The 21,019-nt window shown below is 37.5% G+C and overlaps 1 protein-coding gene across 2 annotated transcripts in view; it reads left to right on the top strand.

Annotated features, from left to right (window-relative positions):
• LOC103035048 (F-actin-uncapping protein LRRC16A) overlaps positions 1–19,473 on the top strand; it is a 224,526-nt gene extending 205,053 nt beyond the window's left edge. Inside the window, exons 34-38 of one of the 2 annotated variants that reach the window (XM_022674094.2) lie at positions 4,592–4,640; positions 5,857–6,066; positions 7,205–7,342; positions 13,569–13,682; positions 15,594–19,473. In XM_022674094.2, coding sequence (XP_022529815.2) covers positions 4,592–4,640; positions 5,857–6,066; positions 7,205–7,342; positions 13,569–13,682; positions 15,594–15,781 — 699 coding nt within the window. In that variant the 3' untranslated portion in view covers positions 15,782–19,473. The remainder of the gene's footprint in view (positions 1–4,591; positions 4,641–5,856; positions 6,067–7,204; positions 7,343–13,568; positions 13,683–15,593) is intronic. The other variant, XM_049480062.1, reaches the window with a different exon arrangement.
• The last annotated feature ends 1,546 nt before the right edge of the window (positions 19,474–21,019 follow it).

The raw sequence follows: 21,019 nt of genomic DNA, 5'->3' as shown, positions 1-21,019 counted from the left end.
GGCTGTTTCCAAAAACATGGACACGCATACGGTAATCTATCACCTCCTTGCTGAGATCATTATCTTGGTACCACAAGAACCGTAAGAAGTCTCTGCAGTCTTCTCTCACCACAAAGCAGTAGAACATTTGACGAATGTCTGCTGTTACAGCAACAGAATCTTTTCTGAATCTGAGCAACACTCCGATGAGATTGTTGTTAAGGTCTGGTCCAGAAAGTAAAATGTCGTTCAGAGAGATTCCATTGTATTTCGCACTGGAATCAAAAACTACACGAATCTGGTCTGGCTTTTGGGGGTGGTAAACTCCGAATGTAGGGAGATACCAACATTCTGTTCCTTTGTCAAGTGGTGGTGCACACTCTGCATGTCTGTTGTCCAGCATTTGTTGCATGAACTCTGTGTAATGCGTTTTCATTTCAGGCTTCTTTTCCAACATTCGTTGCAGTGTCATAAGACGGTGGTGAGCATAGTCTCGATTGTTGGGAAGACGTTTCCGTGGGTGACGAAACGGTAAGGGAGCAACCCAGCTCTTTGTTTCATCTTGGACAAACTCTCGTTCCATGATTTGAAGGAAGATAAGATCTTCTATGGAGTGAGCAAACAGGTTGTCATCCTCAGTTGTGCAGAAGACAGTTTTCCCAGGTTGTCTTGGTTTGATGCTACTGATGCACTGTGTGTGTTTTTGTGCTGAGAAGTATGCATGCCATTTTCACTGACACTATAGATTTCTTTCACATGCATCTGATTCTCACATGGAGTAAGGCAAGTTGGTCTACCATTTCTGAGGATGCAGGTCTTCATGACACTCACTCTGTTGAACATATCTGTTTTGTGAGCACCCTCAATACATACATCACCTATTATGACTGTCCCAAGGTCCAACTCTTGTGCATATGGAGCATTGTGAGGGCCATTGTACTGTTTGCGAACTTTGTGTGCTCTTATGATGTCCCTTCCCAATAACAGCAAGATATCAGCATGTGGATCAAGTGGGGGGATCTTGTCTGCTATGTTTCTTAGGTGCTGGTGATGGTATGCAGCTTCAGGTGTTGGAATCTCTGACCTATTGTTGGGTATTTCATTACACTCAATGAGTGTAGGTAGTGGGATGGGTATTTTTCCATCTACAGATTCTATCATGAATCCATGGGCTCTTCTGCCAGCTGCTTCCACTATCCCTGCACATGTCTTGAGTGTGTATGGTATTTCTGTACCCTGAATGCCAAATATGTCATCTGCTTTGGTCATCTAGGATGGCATACATTTTTCTCTGCAGCTCACAATGGCCATAAGGATACACATTCACAAGACAGATCTTAGAGCATGACTTGCCTTTGAAGTTTTTTCCACATACCTCGGTGCAACTTGATGTGATAGCTGGCTGCCCTGTGTCATAACTCTCCCCGCCGTTCTCTGATGAAGGGGAGGAACCTGGATATAACTGTGGTGCAGGACCAGGATGAAGAGCAGTAAGGTGTTTCTCACTCTCACACTCTTTACACTTGATGGGAGTTGCACAGGATTTTGCTTGGTGAGTTGTAGAAGCACAGCAGCGAAAACATATATTGTTCTCTTTTAGAAACTTCTTTCTGTCATCAAGGCTCATCCTTCTAAACCCTCTGCATTTTTTCAGTGAGTGAGGTTTGTGGTGCATGGGGCACATTTTATCAGGACTTGCTGTGTTGCTTGCCTTCTCTGCTTTAGACCCTGTATCAAATGATGATATACTTGTTTTGTGGACGAAGACAGGTTTCATTTGACCTAACTTCTCTTTCCTGTAAGACATTGAAGAGAGAGTGGATGTGTTGAAACTAGGATCATTTCTTTCTTAAGCTTCTCTGCAGATAAACTCTTTGAAGAAGCAGAAAGGAGGAAAGGCAACACTACGTTCTCTCTTGTATTTGCTTCCCTGAGATAACCACTTATCTTGCAGATGTAGGGGAAGCTTCTCAACAATAGGTTGTACTCCACGTGCTGTGTCAAGGTATGCTAGCCCTGGCAAATATCCATCACTCTTGGCAACATTCAGTTCCATCAGTAAGTCTGCCAACTCTTGTAGCTTTTTATTGTCTCTGTTATGGATCTTGGGAAAGTTCTCTATTTTACTGAACAGAGCTCCCTCTATTGCTTCTGGAGAGCCATATATTTTGTTCAGTTTCTCCCAAATTGCCTTAAGACCAAGCAAGGGTTGTCTTACGTTAACTGATCTTAGTCTGAGTGCATTTGAAGGAGTGTAAGGTCCCTGGAAAGTTGGATGGTCTTATAGAAAGAAGTATTGCCCACCAAAGATGCTATGAGGTAAAACCACAGCTCTCATTACCTGTGGAGAGTAAGAGAGAGAGAACCCACGCAAAGTTACCACAGAAATTCAGTGATAAATGGCATGGATTGCTGGTACAAGTGGATCAGACACAGCAGTGCTGTTAAATGGCCTTTTAAAAAAGACATTTCTCTGGTATTAAAAAAAAAAAAATCTGGCTTTATGGAATGGAAATATCTGCACAAAACTGCACGGAACTGAGGTGCACAGCTCACAGCTTTCAACAGGCTGTCTGCACTGCGTTTGCAAGCACGTGCCCAGCCATGTGGAGGCCATGCGGTTACCTCGTGTTTACGCTAGCTCTCCCTCCCCCTCACGCTTCTCAGGCAGCAGCAGCCTGTCCCTCGCACAGAGACTGTGTTCACTCAGAAAATTACAACACTGTGTATCTACTTCTTGTGTCAAGAATCAAAACATTGCAACATGGCGTGTTTGATTTAATTACCTTAGGGGATTAGGTGGCACATCCTGCAATGTAACTATTGTGCATGTGTACACCAGGATGACGATGTTTAGATGATATATTGTGCAGCCCTTGTGAACACAGTGTTTAAAAACTCCAGCAGCACATCTGTGTCTGATCTAATTTTACACTAACATACCAACACCATGCCAGTGTCACTGCAGTGCTGAGAATGACCCACTGTCCATATTGTGGGGTTCTTACCATTAAAGAACAGGTTGAAAGAAGGATAAGAAAGTATGCAGAAAAACAGATTGGCTGTAATCATATAACGTGTGTGTGTGTGTGTGTGTGTGTGTGTGTGTGTGTGTGTGTGTGTGTGTGTGTGTGTGTGTGTGAGGGAGCGAGAATTACTTTAAACAACATACTGGCTTTTCTTGCTAGGATAAACATAAAGAATCAATACTAAGGTCACAAAAATGTATTTATGTCACGTCCATATGTTACGCAATAATGTAATTATCATGACTGGCATAATGAGATCTGTATTGAACCTGCTGGTCACATATGTATACTTAAATCCCTGAGTCCAGTCAGTGTATTCCACACATTCCTGCTCAATGTACCATGACTGAGTGACACGCTTTAATGAGACTCATAATGATTCGGACAGGATAATTCTCACAGCAGCAATAATAACATGAGCTTTATCAAGACTGGTAGCTCTGGTTCAGCTCTGTTGGGCTGTTAGCGTTAGCATGCTCCATTGGCAGCTGCTGTTTTGAGGTGGAATGAAGCATATAACGGGCTGCTGAAAGAGCTTCTCTCCCTCTGCCTGCATTTACCAAACTTTTATAGCTGCTATTAAGATCCTGCAGATGTGCAGTTTGGCTGAGTTCACTGACTGGCTCTGCTGTGCTGCACATCACCCATACATTTAAATAGTGAATCCTTTATACTGAACATTCGCCAGCTTTATAGTTTTTATCATGTCCAGGTGTGCAATAACACTGCTGTACTATATGGGCTATTCCACCCAATGGATGCCCATTGCTTGTTGTATCTCTTCCAAATTAAACTTATTTATAATTCATGTGACATTTAAAAAGCATGTTTACAAGCAAGTCCACTACTTCCTTTGATTTTCTCTCAAGAAAATCTTTATTTTAAAGAACTGGTTGATGCACATTCTAGTGATTTTCCGAAATATGTATTTTTTTAAATAAACAAGATCTAAGAATTAATGTAGGAAACAACATCAATTTTGATCTTCCCATGATCCTCAGAAGAACCAACCTGATGTCACTTCCTGTTGTAGATGTGACTTGCAGAATATTCCAGATGTTTTAGATGGGTTAATTTGTTCTGGTAACTGGACTGAGTGGAACCTAGGGACACAATTAAAATGCAACTAAAATTTTAACTTAAATATTATGGATTTATTAAGAAAAAAAAGCATGAATGGGATTATAAATCACACAACAATGAAAAAAAAAATACATCTCTGAAGAAATTTCAAATATTACTTTTTCTATTAGGTCAATGTACAAGACACTGTCCTTAATAAAAAATGTATTTTAAAGATATTTTGTGTGCACATTTATACATGTAATTTTCTGGGAACAGAAATGGCACCAATTTGGTGGAATGGCTCATATACTTCTGCTTTGTACTAAATGGCCACATAGAGCTCCCGCCAACCTGTAAGTCTGCTAATAAAGAGTACAGTTAAAGATTGTTCTGAAAAAAAAGCTGCCAACCTGTACACTGATCATCATTAAAAAAATAGGTTTAATTCTTAAAATAAAGACTTGTTTAGCCGTTTTAGGAACTGATTGTGTGACTAACCAGCTTTTATGATCTTGCAGATATCAGACTCCTCATCTAGTCCAGACAAGCCAGATGGACCTCCATCAGGTAAGAGTGCCATGCGCTGAAATTTATACCGTATTGATACGTCTAATTATCATGGGTGTAGGTGATACAAAACCACTATTTTTTTTGTGCAGTAAATTAACTTATTTACACAATTTATAAATTTGAAGGCTTTGAAATCTCCTACAGGACACTTGGAGAAGCTGCCTGTTCACTCTCTACTCCACTTAATAATTCCAGATCGAACGAAATTCTGCATGTTTGAAAATAGACTTAAAATTGGACGAACATAACAAAACTAAAGGTTTGAAGGACATGAACTGTTTAATTTGTATTCAGTAAAATATTGATTTTAAAAAGTTATAAAAGTTCAATTTTATAATTTTATTCATTATATTTTGACATTAGCAGATGTACTTAAATATTTTTTTTATATATTTTATATTACAATAACAATTGTAACAATGCTTTTCAGTAATGTTCCATCAAAAATTGAAACCTTTTTACGCTTTAAATGCTTAAATAGAAATCCTCAAGATTTAGGGGTGTAATGTCAGGCAGATAATTGACAAAAATCCAGGCCTGTTAAGGGTTTTTTAATATTATGGGGAAAAAAAACTAAGTTCTACCAGCTCTTCAAATCCCTTACGTTGTAAATATGGACAAGAGAGAAAATGGCTGCAATGTAATATCCATTTGTGGATATCTTATAGCCTTTTTTTATTTTTTTAAACAAAAAAACTCTGGTTCTGGATCTGGTTTCATTCAGGCTTATAAAAAAACTTGGTGCTTTTCAGTGAACCAGCCAGAGTTTCACCAATTTTAGTGAAAACTGGTGCAAACAGAATGTGTCACCAAAAGAGGGAATTGCACACAACATCTCTCGATTTGCACTGAATAATCTACAATTATTTGGTTCAAACTGGGAACAAAAATATTTTGGGTTCCAGAACTTTGGGTGTTGGTGAAAATGTGCCAAAAGATGCAATATTACCGCTTTGGTGGAAAAAGGTTATTAGTGAGAACAACATACTTGAAGCTGTTATTGCAGCCAAAGGTAGTTTTATCAATTAGCAGCCTAAAAACAAAAAAAACAAATTGCAAAATATCTACATATCCTGGGGAATATACCAATCAGTACAGTGCAAGAGTGCAGTTTATAGTACACAAAGCTGTGTAAAGCTGATGCCCTTTGTCTCTGTCTCTTTCTCTCTCTCTTTCTATCTCTCTCTCTTTCTGTCTCCATCTCTACCTTCAGGTCCCAGATCAGAGGGCAGTGGAAGTGGCAGTGTGAGTTCTCCAGAAAGAGTGTCTCGTGTTGGGAGTGAGGGCAAGCCTGATACAGCACCCAAACCAAGACCCGCTGGCCCTACAAGCCCCAAACCACCTCCCCAGAGCTCCAAACCCACCCTGGCTGCTCGACCCGCCATTCCACAGAAACCCCGCACCAGCAGCACTCGCAGTATAGGTAAGGTTAACGGTTTGGTATCACAGATCAATCAAAGTTTAGTCACTTATAAGAAGAGTAGTAACTACATTTACAGTCAAGAGTTTACACAATATAGAAGGATTATAAATGTGCAATGTAGGGATGTGTATGCATAATGCTGTGCAGGCAGTAAAATAATCAGTTTAGTCATGTATGAGTGTATTTTTCGCACTATTAGGTGCACTTAAAATCCTTTAATTTTCCTACAAATCTTCAGTGCATCTTATAATCCTGTGTACCATATGTATAAATTTTACCATTCAGGTTGTAAGGAGCAGTAAAGCTACACTACTGAAGTACAGTGTTATACAGGGGTTTCATTTTAGTTCTCTATTAGTATTAGCATTAGCCGTAAACCACGCTAAGCACTAGCTCTTTAGCTGTTCAGAGGTGAAAGTTATCGGCCTGTAGCCTGCTGCTAACCCCAGCAAGCACTGCTGGAGCAGCATTAGCATTAGCCGCTAACCTTGCAAAGCACTAGCTCTTTTGACTTTCGACTCAGTGGTGAATTTTATCGGCCTGTAGTCTGAGTGTTTACCGTGTTAAAACAAGCTACCTGGGGCAAACCGTTAGCTAATATCACCCTGGCTTAGTGTAGCACTGTCGGGTGGCTAGGGGCTTATAATAATATTGCTGCACCAAGCTATAGTGGAAATCTGAGAAGGTACTGTAAATAAACGGAATCTCAACCAAAAAAAAAAAAAAAGTTTTTGAAAGAGAAATCTGTGCCGATTAAAGAAAATGTTTAAGAATTACAGTGTTGGTTACTTAACTTAGCTTAGCTTTACAGGTCCCGCCACTGAGTGGCAAATTGGAAAGAAAACATGGTGACACGTCGCATAATGCACGTAATCCAGAGCGCCTTATATATGAGAATGGACCAGAAAATAGGTTTACTACAGGAAGAGAAAAGTTATAAACTGACAAAAATATTATTTTTTGTATTGAATCATTCCCAACACAGCTATGATACTAGTGTGTGTGTGAGTAACAGTATTTGGAAATATTATTAAAATATAGCATTTTGCTTACAAATGCAGTTGTATACACTTGTGCCCACAATGTAGTGTTTGCTGGTAAGGTATTAAAAATATTGCTTATTATGTTGTTCTGCCAGAAGAGGGCTCAGAGTCCCCTGTTGGAGGTCCTAAGACTCCAGGCCTGGTGTCGACACTGAGGAAAGCTCCCTCAGATAAGGAGGGAACATCCAGTCCTCTACAGAGCAGCTCAGCCTCCAAGACCTTTGCTCAGGAAGGTAAGTTTCCAACAGGTGGGGGATTTCACTTACAGGATATTCGCTGTTAAAGGGCTACTATGATTGTGTGGTAGAGCTTCGTTGTCAAGCATTTTTCTGCAGTTGCTTCAGGACCCAGAGAAGATAAAGTGCAATTTACCACAGCCAAGCCAAGACAAAACTGCCCACATATATCTAAGAAACTTTACACTTGGATGTACAATTGTTACATTATTTACTACACAAACTATGCATAATATACTAATATGATAATATATCATTACAAAAAGGTTACTAAACACACATGATCTGACCTTGATTCAACAAAAATGTCAGCTATATTCAGCTTAACAGCAGATAATTCGGGTAGCAATGGACAAATACCATCTCTGCTGTTGCTCCGTGTTAAACTGTAAAAAATATCTGCTAGTTCAGAACACAGGACCTTTTTCCTGTATTTACTTTATTACTCCTGTCACATGTTCACTGTATTGCCAAAAGTATCTGCTTGCCTGCTTTGTGTTTAGTGATGCAAGTCTTGAGCTGCTAAGCCATTAAACTAGGGCTGCACAATATATTGTTTAAGCATCGTCATTGCAATAGTCACATCGCAGGACAAGTAATGTCAGCTAAAGCAATTAAATCAAACCCGCCATGTTGCACTGTTTTGATTCTTGACACAAGAAGTAGATACACAGTGTTGCAACTTTCTGTGCACAGCGTTGTCTGTGTGAGTGACAGCCTGTCCAAAGCTGTGCATCTCAGTTTCAGCACAGTTTTGCGCAAATATTTCCTGTTACACCTGAAATCACACTTTAAATTTCAGAAAAATGCTCTTATTGACCTTTTAAAAGGCCTTTTAAATGCCCGATTAAAGGCTCGATTATTATTGTTTTGTTGTTTACCTCGGGTCTTAAGTGATCGGTTGACTCTAAAGCGCTGACTCCGCTCGCAGTCAGAACAGATCCCTGACGTGAGACGTGAATGAAGTCATGGGTCCTACATTGTTTAATATTGCTATATATACAGCTCTGGAAATAATTAAGAGACCACTTCAGTTTCTGATTCAGTTTCTCTGATTTAGCTATTTATAGGTTTATGTTTGAGTAAAATTAACATTATTGTTTTATTCTATAAACTACAGATAACATTTCTCCCAAATTCCAAATAAAAATATTGTCATTCAGAGCATTTATTTGCAAAAAATGTGAAATGGCTGAAATAACAAAAAGTTGCAGAGCTTTCAGACCTCAAATAATAATCAAATCAATTTATAATTTTTAAGCTGTATAAAGTAAAAAAAAAAAAAAAAAAAAAAAAAACATTGCAATGTCAATCTGAAGGCCACATGAAGTTCCTAATCGCTTCCACTTCGTTATAATAGCACTAATGGCTGTAGAATATTAAGTAGTGAGGAAATTTCATGACTGGACTTGTTGCACAGGTTCTGCATCCTATCACGGTACCACACTGGAATTAACTGAGTTCCTGAGAGCTCACCCATTGTTTTACATAAATTTGTAGAAGCAGCCTGTATGCCTAGCAGCTTGCGTGAGTATAATGATTTGAATGGGTGAGCGAATACTTTTGGCAATATAGTGTAGGTATCTCCAATAAGCAGAGAATATTCTTACATGGTTTGTTGTGACACATTTAAGTGTGCTTCAAATTCATTTCATGAGCACACTTTCACATGTGTAAAACACCCATAAGCCCTATCTGGACGGAATTCGTTTCTCAGGGGAACCCTCTGTGAAAAATATTTCACACTGATATTCGCGCTTTCTCGGTCACATGACATAGCATTCAGTAGCTTCTCCATTTCCACTCGCTGTTGTGTTTACATGGATCTCTGTGGAAACATGTGGCCAAAGTTTAATTATAGTGCGTAGCAGTGTAGGGTTGTCACGATACCAACATTTTGACTTCGATACCGATACCCACTGTAGTATCACGATTCTCGATACCAAAACGATACTTGGAAGAAAAAAAAACAATTAAAATATCTGAACATAAAATGTTTATTTTTGACTGAACTGGATTGAACACTGAACAATCGGTGCAAACGTTTTTATTCTAAAATAAAACATTTGAACAAAAAACAAGTTTCGTTATTATAACCTTAACTATAACATAATTATCTAAACACTTCCTAAAAACTAAAACTAAAACCAGAGGTAATGGTAGCCTGACTATGTGAACCTGACGGGCGGGCAGAAGTTAAGTTCTGAATAAGGAAAATAAAGAGACAGAAGAACATTACAATGTTATGTTCATTTTAACACTCACTGCTCCGTTTTATTAATCAACCGTTTACCGTTTTTAATAAGCCCATGTTCAGTGTAACGATCAGGCTACGTGCCTGACCACAGATTTGCGATGGAAACGCGAAAACGTGAACATCTTGAGTTCATGTTTCACAGCCAATGGGATAATGGAGAAATAGAGAAAACCACGGGTCCAAAACAAAACTCCTGCACACTCCTCTCCGTGTTAACGTGATTTACTAGCAGCCGCTAGTAAATCTTAGTAAAGCTACAGAGTGTATCTTGACTAACTCCACTAACCTGTCGACTTCTCAGCTCTTTGTAGAGATCAGGGTGCTTGTCTGCTAAATGAATGAGCGACATATGATCAGAATTATGTTAAATAACACTGTAACATAGAAGCATAGAACTATTATTTAATTAAAATGATTTTTAAGAACAGCTAAACACAGTGCTGCAGGTCAAACGCGGAGGCGTTCACGTGCGAGAGAGAGAGAGAGACAGAGAGAAAGAGACACAGCGAGAGTGAGAGAGAGAGATTTGCGTGTTCTGATGTGAGCTACTCACAGGTAAAGGTTCTCTTTTTATCTCCTCGTGCTCATTCAGTGTTTTCTGTCGTATTTTGCGGCTAGCGCGAGCGCTTACAACTAACACCGCGGAGCGCGAGGTGCCGCTGCGCTTGTGCCGAATCCGCTACTGAATCCGACTCCCGCTTCGCGGACAGAATCGGCACAACACCCCCCACTGTACAACTGCGGGAGTGAAAACAGCGCTAATAAATAAAGTAGTTTAGTTTCACTTTCAGTTTTCGTTATTTTATTTAAAAATATAAATAAAAAACAGACGCCTACATCTCAGACTATTTTCCCACACTTCACTCCTCGCGCCCGTTTTGTCCACAAGTCACGGACGAGAGACATCTGTTATTTTAGCCGTCGCCATTCTACACTCGCTGCTGCTCTGCTGGCTTGCGCGTGAATCGATTCATTTGTTCAGAACACTAAGTTTATCTGAATCCTGCCACACCGACTGCTGCGGTGTGAATCAGTTTTCTTATGAACTGAATCAAATCGCGCGTACTAATTTGACTCATTTGAAGCTAGTGACTGGGCTATATACAGTATCGAAAGCATCGAACGCTAAAGAACCGAATCGTTTGTGATGACGTAGTATCGAAAAAGAATCGAACCTTCGGTACACCGTGCAACTCTATAGCAGTGCATGAAACTCAGATATGCTTCCAGACGGGACTAAAATATTATTATTGAGTTCAGCAAAAAACAGTAGATAATTCAGCCTGTAATTTTCTCAGAGGATGTCTGAGAAAAAAAAAGAGATAAAAGAGAAAATTACCATCACACTACACTTATTGATGAAAATTACACTTAAGAAGAGGATTTTTGCTCTAAACCTTCAGTAAAATGTCTTTGTCTGCAGTAATGTTGTAATTTTGATATAAGAAGAGTAAGTGAACCCTACCTAAGTGTCTAATTACCAACACAATCTGACTACACTCATAGCACACACATTGTTGTACTGCTCATGTCTTTAATTGAGCACATCAAATAAACATCCACAGTGCAGGCAAGACAATCTCAATGTCCCCTTGAATTTATTAACCTGCAGATCTCTTTTTTTTTATTATTCTAATTTTTCCCCATTTTCTCTTCAATTTACACGGCCAATTACCCAGCCCACTCATTAGGACTCCCCCTATCACTAGTAATGCCCCAACACACCAGGAGGGTGAAGACTTAACACATGCTTCCTCTGATACATGTGAAATCAGCCACCGCTTCTTTTTGAGCTGCTGCTGATGCAGCATTGCCGAGCAGCCAGCGTGCTCGGAGGAAAGTGCAGCGGTTTGGTTCTGATACATCAGCTCACAGAAGCCCTGTACTGTAGACATCACCCTAGGAGTGATATGGGGAGAGAGCGTCATCTACTCACCCAGAGAGAGCAGGGCCAATTTTGCTTGATGGCAACCTGCGAACCTGCGACTTCCCGCTCATAGTGGCAGCGCTTTAGACCCACGGACCACTCGCCGCCCCCCCTGCACTCTTAAGCATAGTCACCTCCACCAAACATTTCCTGAAGTCACTACCATAGAGACTAACTTTTTTTTAGTCTGCATTGTAGGTGTTTGGTTCATGTGCTCAATAAATAAACAGGAACAGTACAGCAGAGTACACCTAGTCCAGTTAAATATGTGTATTTGTCTCTAATTGTAACTTACAGATAGCAAACAACCACAGTTTAAGAGTAATTAATGCAAAAACAGGGTTCACTTCCTTTTTCTTGCAGCTATGCAGCTTGTATATACGTTGTCTTTTGCTTTTCTTTAGCTGTTTTTTCCATTGTCATGTTATTTGCTTGCTGATGTTTGTTGATGTGTTTTAGTTTTATTCTCCATCTTCACAATGCTGCACATTTTCACCATCCAGACCCTGCTGTATGTGCCATGCAGACTTTTATCAGTCCCTGATTAGGCTTTAAATCTTCAGCTTTAACCAGCCCTTTCTTTAGTAGACAGAGCAGACAGAATGAGATTACAACGCATTTAACTTCTTTGTTTTGGTATCATTGATAAAGTTCTCTCCATATATCTCCAGTTTGGCCAATACCACTGCAAAATGTCCATAAATTAAATACTATGGCATCACTGGAGCATTAAAAGAGATCCCTAAAGAGATACAGCAGTCCTGAGGGCACACCTCAGATGTAGTTAGTGTAGTAAAGCTGAGTAATATAATAATATGACAATATTTGGTACCACTTTAAAATAAGACTACCTTTATAAAGGGTTTATAAATGGTATACAATTAGTTTTTTAATGGTCACTAATTAGGTTGTAAATGCCTTAAAAATCATTAATAAACAGTTATAACACATACGTAGAAAGGGCAACAATGATCTGTTGTTTGTTAAATAGTGAACCCACAGCCATCTATATTGTTGCTCTTTCTACGTATGTGTTATAACTGTTTATTAATGATTTTTAAGGCATTTACAACCTAATTAGTTACCATTAATAAACTAATTGTAAACCATTTATAAACCCTTTATAAAGGTAGTCTTATTTTAAAGTGGTACCCAATATTTTATCAAATCATGGTCAATTTGTTATTGTGATTGATTGTACACTTCTTAAAGCATATCGTGGCTGTCCTATGAAAAACACATTTTTATTGATTTTTAGTTTACTACATAATTTAAACAGACAAACTGTCCCTTAAACTGTGCCAAAATTTCTTGATGAACGGACCAATAGAAACTCTTCAAAATGACCTAAAATAACCTCTTTTTACATTGACTTCCATTGAAACTTTAAAAGGTTAAAGTTTAATTCCTGTAAAGTTGCTGTTTTGTAGATAAGTGTTTTTCATTGGACAGCGATGATATAGTGGATCTTGCCAGTTCTTAAAAACACTCCCCAATTGTACATTTCAATCCAAAGAATTGTATCGGTGCTGTTTAATATGATGTGCAGCACATTTAGAATGTAAATCACTGTCGAATTGAATATACAGTTTTTATTTTGATTTTTTAAAGAATTTTGTGTTAATAAAGCATTTTATCTGCATGATAATATGCAGATAAATGATAAATATCATAAATATCATAATAATCACGTAAAACCCAAACTTCATGCTGAAGCTTTTTTAACAAATAGAACCAAAATCTGAACATGCATCAGCTAGAGAAAGATTATTTAATCCCTTCAGTTTCAGCATCACTTTGAATATGTTTTTGTCACCATCTAGTGAGTGGAGTGGTAAACACTGCTCGTTTATTAAATCAGAGAATATTCCAGTTTTAATGTCTGGTTAGATTTAACTAAGAAATCAGAGTACAGTTCACATGACTGCTTGAATAATCATAAACTGTAGAGTTTAGAGTTTTGAGCGTATGTAAACGCACTCACTGAAAGCAGCAGAGATCCAGTCTGTAAGTCTGCTAAGCACAGCTCCTGTCTGCAGCCGCTGAGCCCGAGCTCGACAAACCAGCCGCACCCTCCAGATCACCAGGCTCTCCACAGCGCTCGGAGGAGGAGGAGGGAGAGCAGGAGTGCACGACGTCTCTCTCACAGTCTGGTTAGACATTGCACCTCTCATTAATCATTAATCACAAATCAGTTTTTAGTTTTGCTTCATCCTGCATTTCATCCCTCATTGTGGGTAATCTGTTCAGCCAGAGTGAAGTCTGATTCATCAGTGCAGTTTGAGGGGAATGTGACTCACTGCTGAATCCAAACTTCTGTCTGGCTTTTTTTCCAGAAAACACAGAGGACAGTGAAGTGTGTCATGTTTGATTACTTGATTTAATTAATCTTATATACAATTAATATCGGTAGAAACCATTTCAGTCTTTCGAAGATACATAAACTATATGACACAGTTCACAGTTTGCTCCAGTGTTTAAAAGGAAAATGCCTGTGTTTTTGTGTGTTCTGAAAAGTTTCCTGTTTAAATGACTTCTGTTGTATGTGTGTGTATTTGTGTGTTTGTGCTTTCTGTCTGTAGCACACTCAGTTTACCTGGCTCTAATGTGTAAGTCCTACACATGAGGATATTACACCAAGATATTTCTTGTACTTCAGTCTAATTTGCTTTTGGCAAGAATAATAAATCTCAGCATGTACAGTATTTTTACATATTTGTCCATGTGTAAATGATGCATGGGAGACCAGAGCACACACTAACATATCTCTGACATAAATGAAAAGGAATTGAGGTTAAAAAGCAAACGGGGGATGCTGTACTAAAGTACACTGTAAATATTGATCATGTTAATGAGAAAATTATTCTGAGAATCACAAGTTTAAGAAGCAAACATTTTGGTATGAATACAACTATTTGTTAAACAGACAGACTAATGTAGTACTATCAGATGTAAAAATTACATCCAAAAATTACAAAACGAGGAATGTACAGTTTTAAAATACTGTGTATTTTTATTATATATTTTTTTTTCAGCACAACTGTTCATATTTTAAGGATACAATCCTAATGTAACATAAATGCTGCAACAACAAAATATTAACTTTTTTTTTTTCCACACTATAAAGTGCACTATCAAAGAACGTCTATATTCTGGTCTATTTTCATACATTGGATTCATACACTGGATTAAAAGGCGCATTTTATGCGACACTGGTAAGGAACAGGGGTTTCGCCATATTTTCCTTCTAATTCAGCAGTTTTACTGTTTTACCCAGCGGCGAGACCTGTAAAGCTAAACTAAGTAAACAAACTGTAATTCTTAAAAATGAAACTAAAAAAATATTTTAAAGTAACCGAGCGCTTGACGTTAATCTACACAGATTTCTCTCCTGAAAACTGTTTATTTGGGTGAATATATTAGCTAGCAGTTCATCCCACGTAGCTTTTTTTAATACGGTAAACGTGCAGACTACAGTCCGGTATGCTCACTTTTTAACTTCCGGTTAGCGGATAATGCTAATGCTAATGCTGCTCCAGCATTGCTATCCGGGATTAGCAGCGGGCTACAGGCCGATAATACACACCTTTGAACGGTGAAAGAGTTGGTGCTTAACACGGTTTGCGGCTAATGCTAATATTGTTCCAGTCTCTGTGCTGGAGAACTAAACTGAAACTCCTGTATAACTCTGTACTTCAGTGGAGGGGCTTTACTGCTTCTAACAACCTACTGGTAAAATTCATACATAAGGCGCACTGACAATTTTTGGGGAAACTGAATTGTTAAAATGGTTCAAACTGATCTGTAGATGCTAAAGCTACACTTATCACAAAACCCAGCACTCTTACATTCTGTAAATAATGAACACACATTCACACACTGTCCTGTAATGATGCTCTCAGAATGTTTAGTGTATGTCACTTAGGATCTTCATAAGTTAAAGTGAAGAAAATGTATAGAGCTTTTAAAGGCTCTGTGACAATTACGTCACCATGGACTCTTTTGGGTTAATGTTAGTAGATTTTTTTCATTAATTAATTTTTGTTCCTAAATTTCTCCTACAGCACGGAAAGCCTCTTCATCAGACACCCCTCGGCGTCCCAGCACAAACCAGCAGAACTCTGACGAGACCAGCTCCAAGGCCAAGGACAAAGCGGCCAATGGTGAGAAAGACAAAGACAAGGACTCGAGCCAGGGGAGCAAATCTGCTGACTCTGGAGAAGACACGGATAAAGATTTTATTTTTATATAAGAGAAGGAGCGAAAGAGCGTGAGAGAGAGAGAGAGAGACCGCAGCACTCTGTGTTTCACTTCAACCTGTTTCAGGAATCCCTCTGACCCCTCTCCTCCCTCAGACTGTTAGAAGTAATGCAGCATTCCAGTAATACAAATCCCTATAAGGGGTATGTGTGTGTACGTGTGTGTGTGTGTGTGTGTGTGTGTGTGTGTGTACGTTTGTGCAATTGTACATAACAACATGCATGTTCCCTGTAGAGTATGTCTGAATCCGTGCCTCTTCCTGGCACATAAAGCACGCGTATGCGCTGTATGAAGTGTCTTGCTTTAGGGAATAGTTTTAATATCCTCATTTATTTAATAATAATAATAATAATAACTAGGGCTGAAGCACTGTTAATAACCTCCAAACGAGCAGGGTGTGTCTCACCACCCCCCTCGCTCTCTGAAAGCAGGGGATGCGCTGACACTGTAGCTCATACGTGTCACTGTCTGCCCTTGTGCCTTAGAGCTCCACTCATCTACTGTACTGTGATCACTCGAAGCAGGACACTGATGGCGTCTTAGACACTGTATATGTAAGAGAGTGTGTGAATGTGTGTGTGTGTGTGTGTGTGTGTGTACGTTAAAAGACTGTACAACCCCCAGCTGTATATGTTTAAACTAAAGATAGATAAAAGGAAAAAGGACTTCCAATAGTGTGCGCAACACAAATGTTGATGTCATTAATGATGTTAATAGGGGTGTTCACCCTTCAATATCTTGCTCATCCTGCTAAATTTTCAGCTGATGGTCTGTAATCACAAACTGATACTGATAAACTCACATAACTCCACTTAACTAAAAATCTGACTCGCACACACTTTGAGAGATCAGACGTAAAGGAAAATGTCAGCGTTTCAAATCTAATCTCTTTCTGTTGCATCTGTATCATTTAGTACGTGACCAGGACAAGTGATCATTTCAGATTAGATTGGATTTAATTTAAAATGCACCACTCAAACTGTGGTATGTGTACATGAAGCACACCAAGATTGTACATCACCAAATTAATTTAATGTATTAAAAACAAAAAAAATACACAAGCAAATGCATGTGGGGACCAGAGGATGTTCAAATTTCTGGGTCTTAAGAATTTGCCTGGTTTCATTTTAGACAATGTTGTACCGTCACTATCAAATATAAACATTAGTTTCTCCAAATATCATGAACATTAAAATAAAAGTTATTTTGCAGCATCTAAATTGGAATTTACAATATAAATTTCATGTACACGTTCCTGTGGATGACTTTTAGGTGGTACTTTGACTTTTCAGTTTGATTGTGGATGGTATGTGATCTAAAATGTATGAGAACTAGGGCTGGGCGATATGGCCCTAAAATAATATCACGATATTTCATGGTATTTTTGCGATAACGATACTCTTGACGATATGAAAAAACACTGAATTAAAAAAATAATTAAATTAATAAAATTAATAATTAAATACACTACTGCAACAAAATTATAATTGTATTGTATTATTGCATACAATATGATATGACGCCCCTAACTGAGATATTAAAAAATACAAGAATTAGAATTAGAATCAGATTTGTAACAGAAGTCAATAATCCAGAATGTCATTATACTAATAGTGCACTCCAAATATCTACATATATCCTGTATTAAGTAAAATAAATGATACTGGACCGATATAATGGGAATGAGAACGGTGTAAATTTTTCTTTTCCCTGATGTGATAATTTGGGGGTGGGTGATATAGAACAATATTTCAGAGATTAATATTGTTCACTATATTCAAAAATGTTGGCGATATTATTGCGTATGGTACGAGATGGCACACCACTAGTTAGAACCACTGCACTAGCATGACAAAAGTCATGGAACAGTACAAGTTGTGAGATGTTATTTGAGGTGAGGGAGAACACTGGCCTGCATGTATTATCAGAGTTTAAGTGACGACACATGGGACTAGTTAACAGTACTAGTTAATTCATATATGCAGTTTTCTGCAACTCACAGTTACTGTGATTCATAACATAAAACTTAATCATCAGTGTGTGCTCTGCAAATGTTCCTAAGCATTGTAAAAACTCAGACCAGAGCATTGTCACCTATTATAATTAAAATATGTCAGCTGAATCAAACTCCTTACTCTTGCAGCCTTGGTCTCACATGTATTAATTATGAAAAAGATAAGAATTATCTGTGCTCAAAAAGGAGTTAAAAGTTGAAAGTGTTTAAAAATGGTTTAAAAATGAAACTTCGGGGGAACTGTGGAGGTCAAGATCAGATGTTGACATCTGAAAATGTTATCGGGCCAAGGTTGCAGAGATTCTTGCATACAGCAAAAAGAATTCGGTGAAAGTGTTTTATTATGAACTTACATAAAAAAAGGTTTTGTCTATGGAAGCCCAAGAGGGCAAAATGGCTATGGAGTCACACATTCTGTTTATGCCTGGTTTCAGATTAAATACATTTTTGACAAAAAAAAAGTTTGAGAAAATATTTGTTAATAGTTGTCTTTACAAATTGGGTGTGTTTAATTAAAAAAATGTTTTGTTCATTAAAAAATAAGCATATTACCGTTGTTGTATAAAAATAAATTAGATTAATCTAAAAACGTCAATTCCTCTTTGCTTAAAGTTTAAATTTTATTATGAACAACAGAAATGGTCCAAAATTACTTGTTGAAAACATTTGTTTATTTAACTTCTATTATAGTAAAGTCTATTCTTTTTTTATTGTATTTATTTTATTTTATTTTATTTATTTTTTTTGCAATGTTGCCATTTGAACAGCAACAATATGATACAGATGCAACTGACAGAGACTGAAAGATGCTGGAGTATTCCTCTACATAACAGAGCTCTGAATATTCATCCATTCATCCACCCTATAAAATGTATGTATATGAATGCAGCAGCTCAATGTGTGCCTGTTATTTCCCCCCCCCCCTGTCTGCCAGCTCCTGACCCACATGCATGTAATGTCCACCAGTGTGTGTGTGTGTGTGTGTGTGTGTGTGTGTATTATATGCATAATGTGCTTTCATACATGTATGTGTATGTGTGTGTGTATATATATGCATACCTTTAATATATGCATACAAGCTTCTGATATTAACATGCGCTATATATGCACACATACATTACAGTACAGTATGTGTTCATGTTTAAAGGTACTAAAGCACACTAAAAAAAAAGGTAAAAGAGAGACAGAATGGGAGTTGTACAGCTACATAATTTATTAAGATGGATAAATGGTGGTTGGTGGTGCTTTTTTTTTATTTTTTTTTATCCAATCCAATACAACTGGCTCTTCCTCTTTAATTAAAAGGATGTACATTTTGTGGATACGGTGTGAAAAGAATTTCTATTATTTTTGTTTTTGCACACTGCTCGGCACAATGATTTAGTGTTATTTTTATTTTCTGAGGGTGACTGTGATAAATGAGTGTGATCATCATTCAGTGTTTAATATATAATAATGAAAGCCTGTGTTATTATTTTTAAAAATATCAAAAAATATGTTTGATTTGCTCGTCGTGTTTATCGTTTATTCATCATGCAGTATTTTGATTCCGGTTTTGGTGATAATCAAACTCTAACATGTTTCAGTCATGCGTTCTATAACGACTGTGGACGTTTTCTTTTTGGATATATTTCTACCAAGCTGATTAAACTGATTTTACACCTTTAAAATTGCTGGTCTGTTTCAGTGCATTTCAGGACCTAAAGTTACAGGTGAATCACAAAGGCGTGAAAAGTATTAACATTCATTATTCAGGTAGACGTATAGATACTAGGGTTTAAAATACTTCTGTTGAAGTTGAAGTATCGAATCAAGCTTTTTACTCAAGTTAAAGTGTAAAAGTACTGGTTTTAAATCTATTTACAGTATAAAAGTAACAGTAATGTAATGAGAAAAAATGCCATGAAGCACAAAAAAAAAGCTTAGGAACTTATAGTGTGATATATAGCGATTTTCAGATTTGTCCCTTTTTGTATCTTGCAACACAAATCTGATGGTACAATTCATCTTGCAAAGTGCAAAAATTGAAAAATCAGGGGAAAAAAAGGTTCTTTTTGTTTTCATTTTTATATCAAATGTTTTATTTTTGCAATTAGCCTAAAACGAAAATGTAATTAATAATCATTACACTGACCTAGCTCTATTACACACAGAGTGATGTATTTTAAGCATTTATTTATTTTTTGGTTGATGATTATGGCTTACAGCAAATAAAAACCCCAAAAATTAGTGTCTCAGAAAATTTGAATATTACATAAGACCAATTGGTACTTTTGACAGTGTGGGCAGTGTGCCAGGTCTTCCATATCCATAAAAGCTGTCAGCATGAAGGGAAGCATGAAGTTCTGTAAGATTTTGCTGGAAAACACTAAAAACTGCACTGACTTTAGACTTGATAAAACACTGTGAATCAATACTAGCAGACGGGCAGCGATGAAGGACTGGAGGATGACCAACAGAAACCGTGCAGCAACAGATGAGCTTCTGTCTCTGACTTCACATCTACAATGTGAATCAGCCAGGTAGGAGTGTCTAATAGAGTTAAGTGAACAATGTTTAAAAACTCCAGCTGCACTGCTGTATCTGATCCAATTGTACAGCACCATGTCAGTGTCACTGCAGTGCTGAGAGTGATCCACCACCCAAATAAAACCTGCTCTGTGGTGGTGCTGTAGGGTACTGATCATTGAAGAACAGAGTGAAAGGTGAATAATAAAGTATGCAGAGAAACAGTATGTAATTATAGAACGACAAATATCTCCTATATATTCAGTGGAGCTGAAAAGGAGGTGGTCATAATGCTATGCTTGATCAGTGTATTCTTGCAGAGTTTAATAATAATTTAATGTATATGTTTGACTCAGACCCAGTTCTGAATATTGATAAACAATTCTAAACTGAATCAGAAATGTATTAGGCAGCTCCTTACTTTTCTTATTTTAACTATAATATGTTTCATTTAAAATCCAAAATAACAAAACAACAATTTCATAACTTGTATTTTAACATTTAGAGCTTGAAATCATGTCAACTAGTTATAGAGAAAATGAAATATTTTATTAAAGCATTTAAATTGTAAACATACATGACTATAGGTGCTCTTGTTTTAAGACCATTTTATATAAAGACAATTTAATAGCATAATAATGAAGTTAATCCCTTTTAAAACATTTTAATTAAGAATATTATATAGAATATTCTTACACTCTAATTAAA

This window comes from Astyanax mexicanus, chromosome 6 (genome assembly GCF_023375975.1).
Source record: "Astyanax mexicanus isolate ESR-SI-001 chromosome 6, AstMex3_surface, whole genome shotgun sequence".
NCBI classification, from domain to species: Eukaryota; Metazoa; Chordata; class Actinopteri; order Characiformes; family Acestrorhamphidae; genus Astyanax; species Astyanax mexicanus.
Note: the sequence above shows the minus strand (reverse complement) of the source record. Positions and strands in the feature narration are given on the sequence as shown.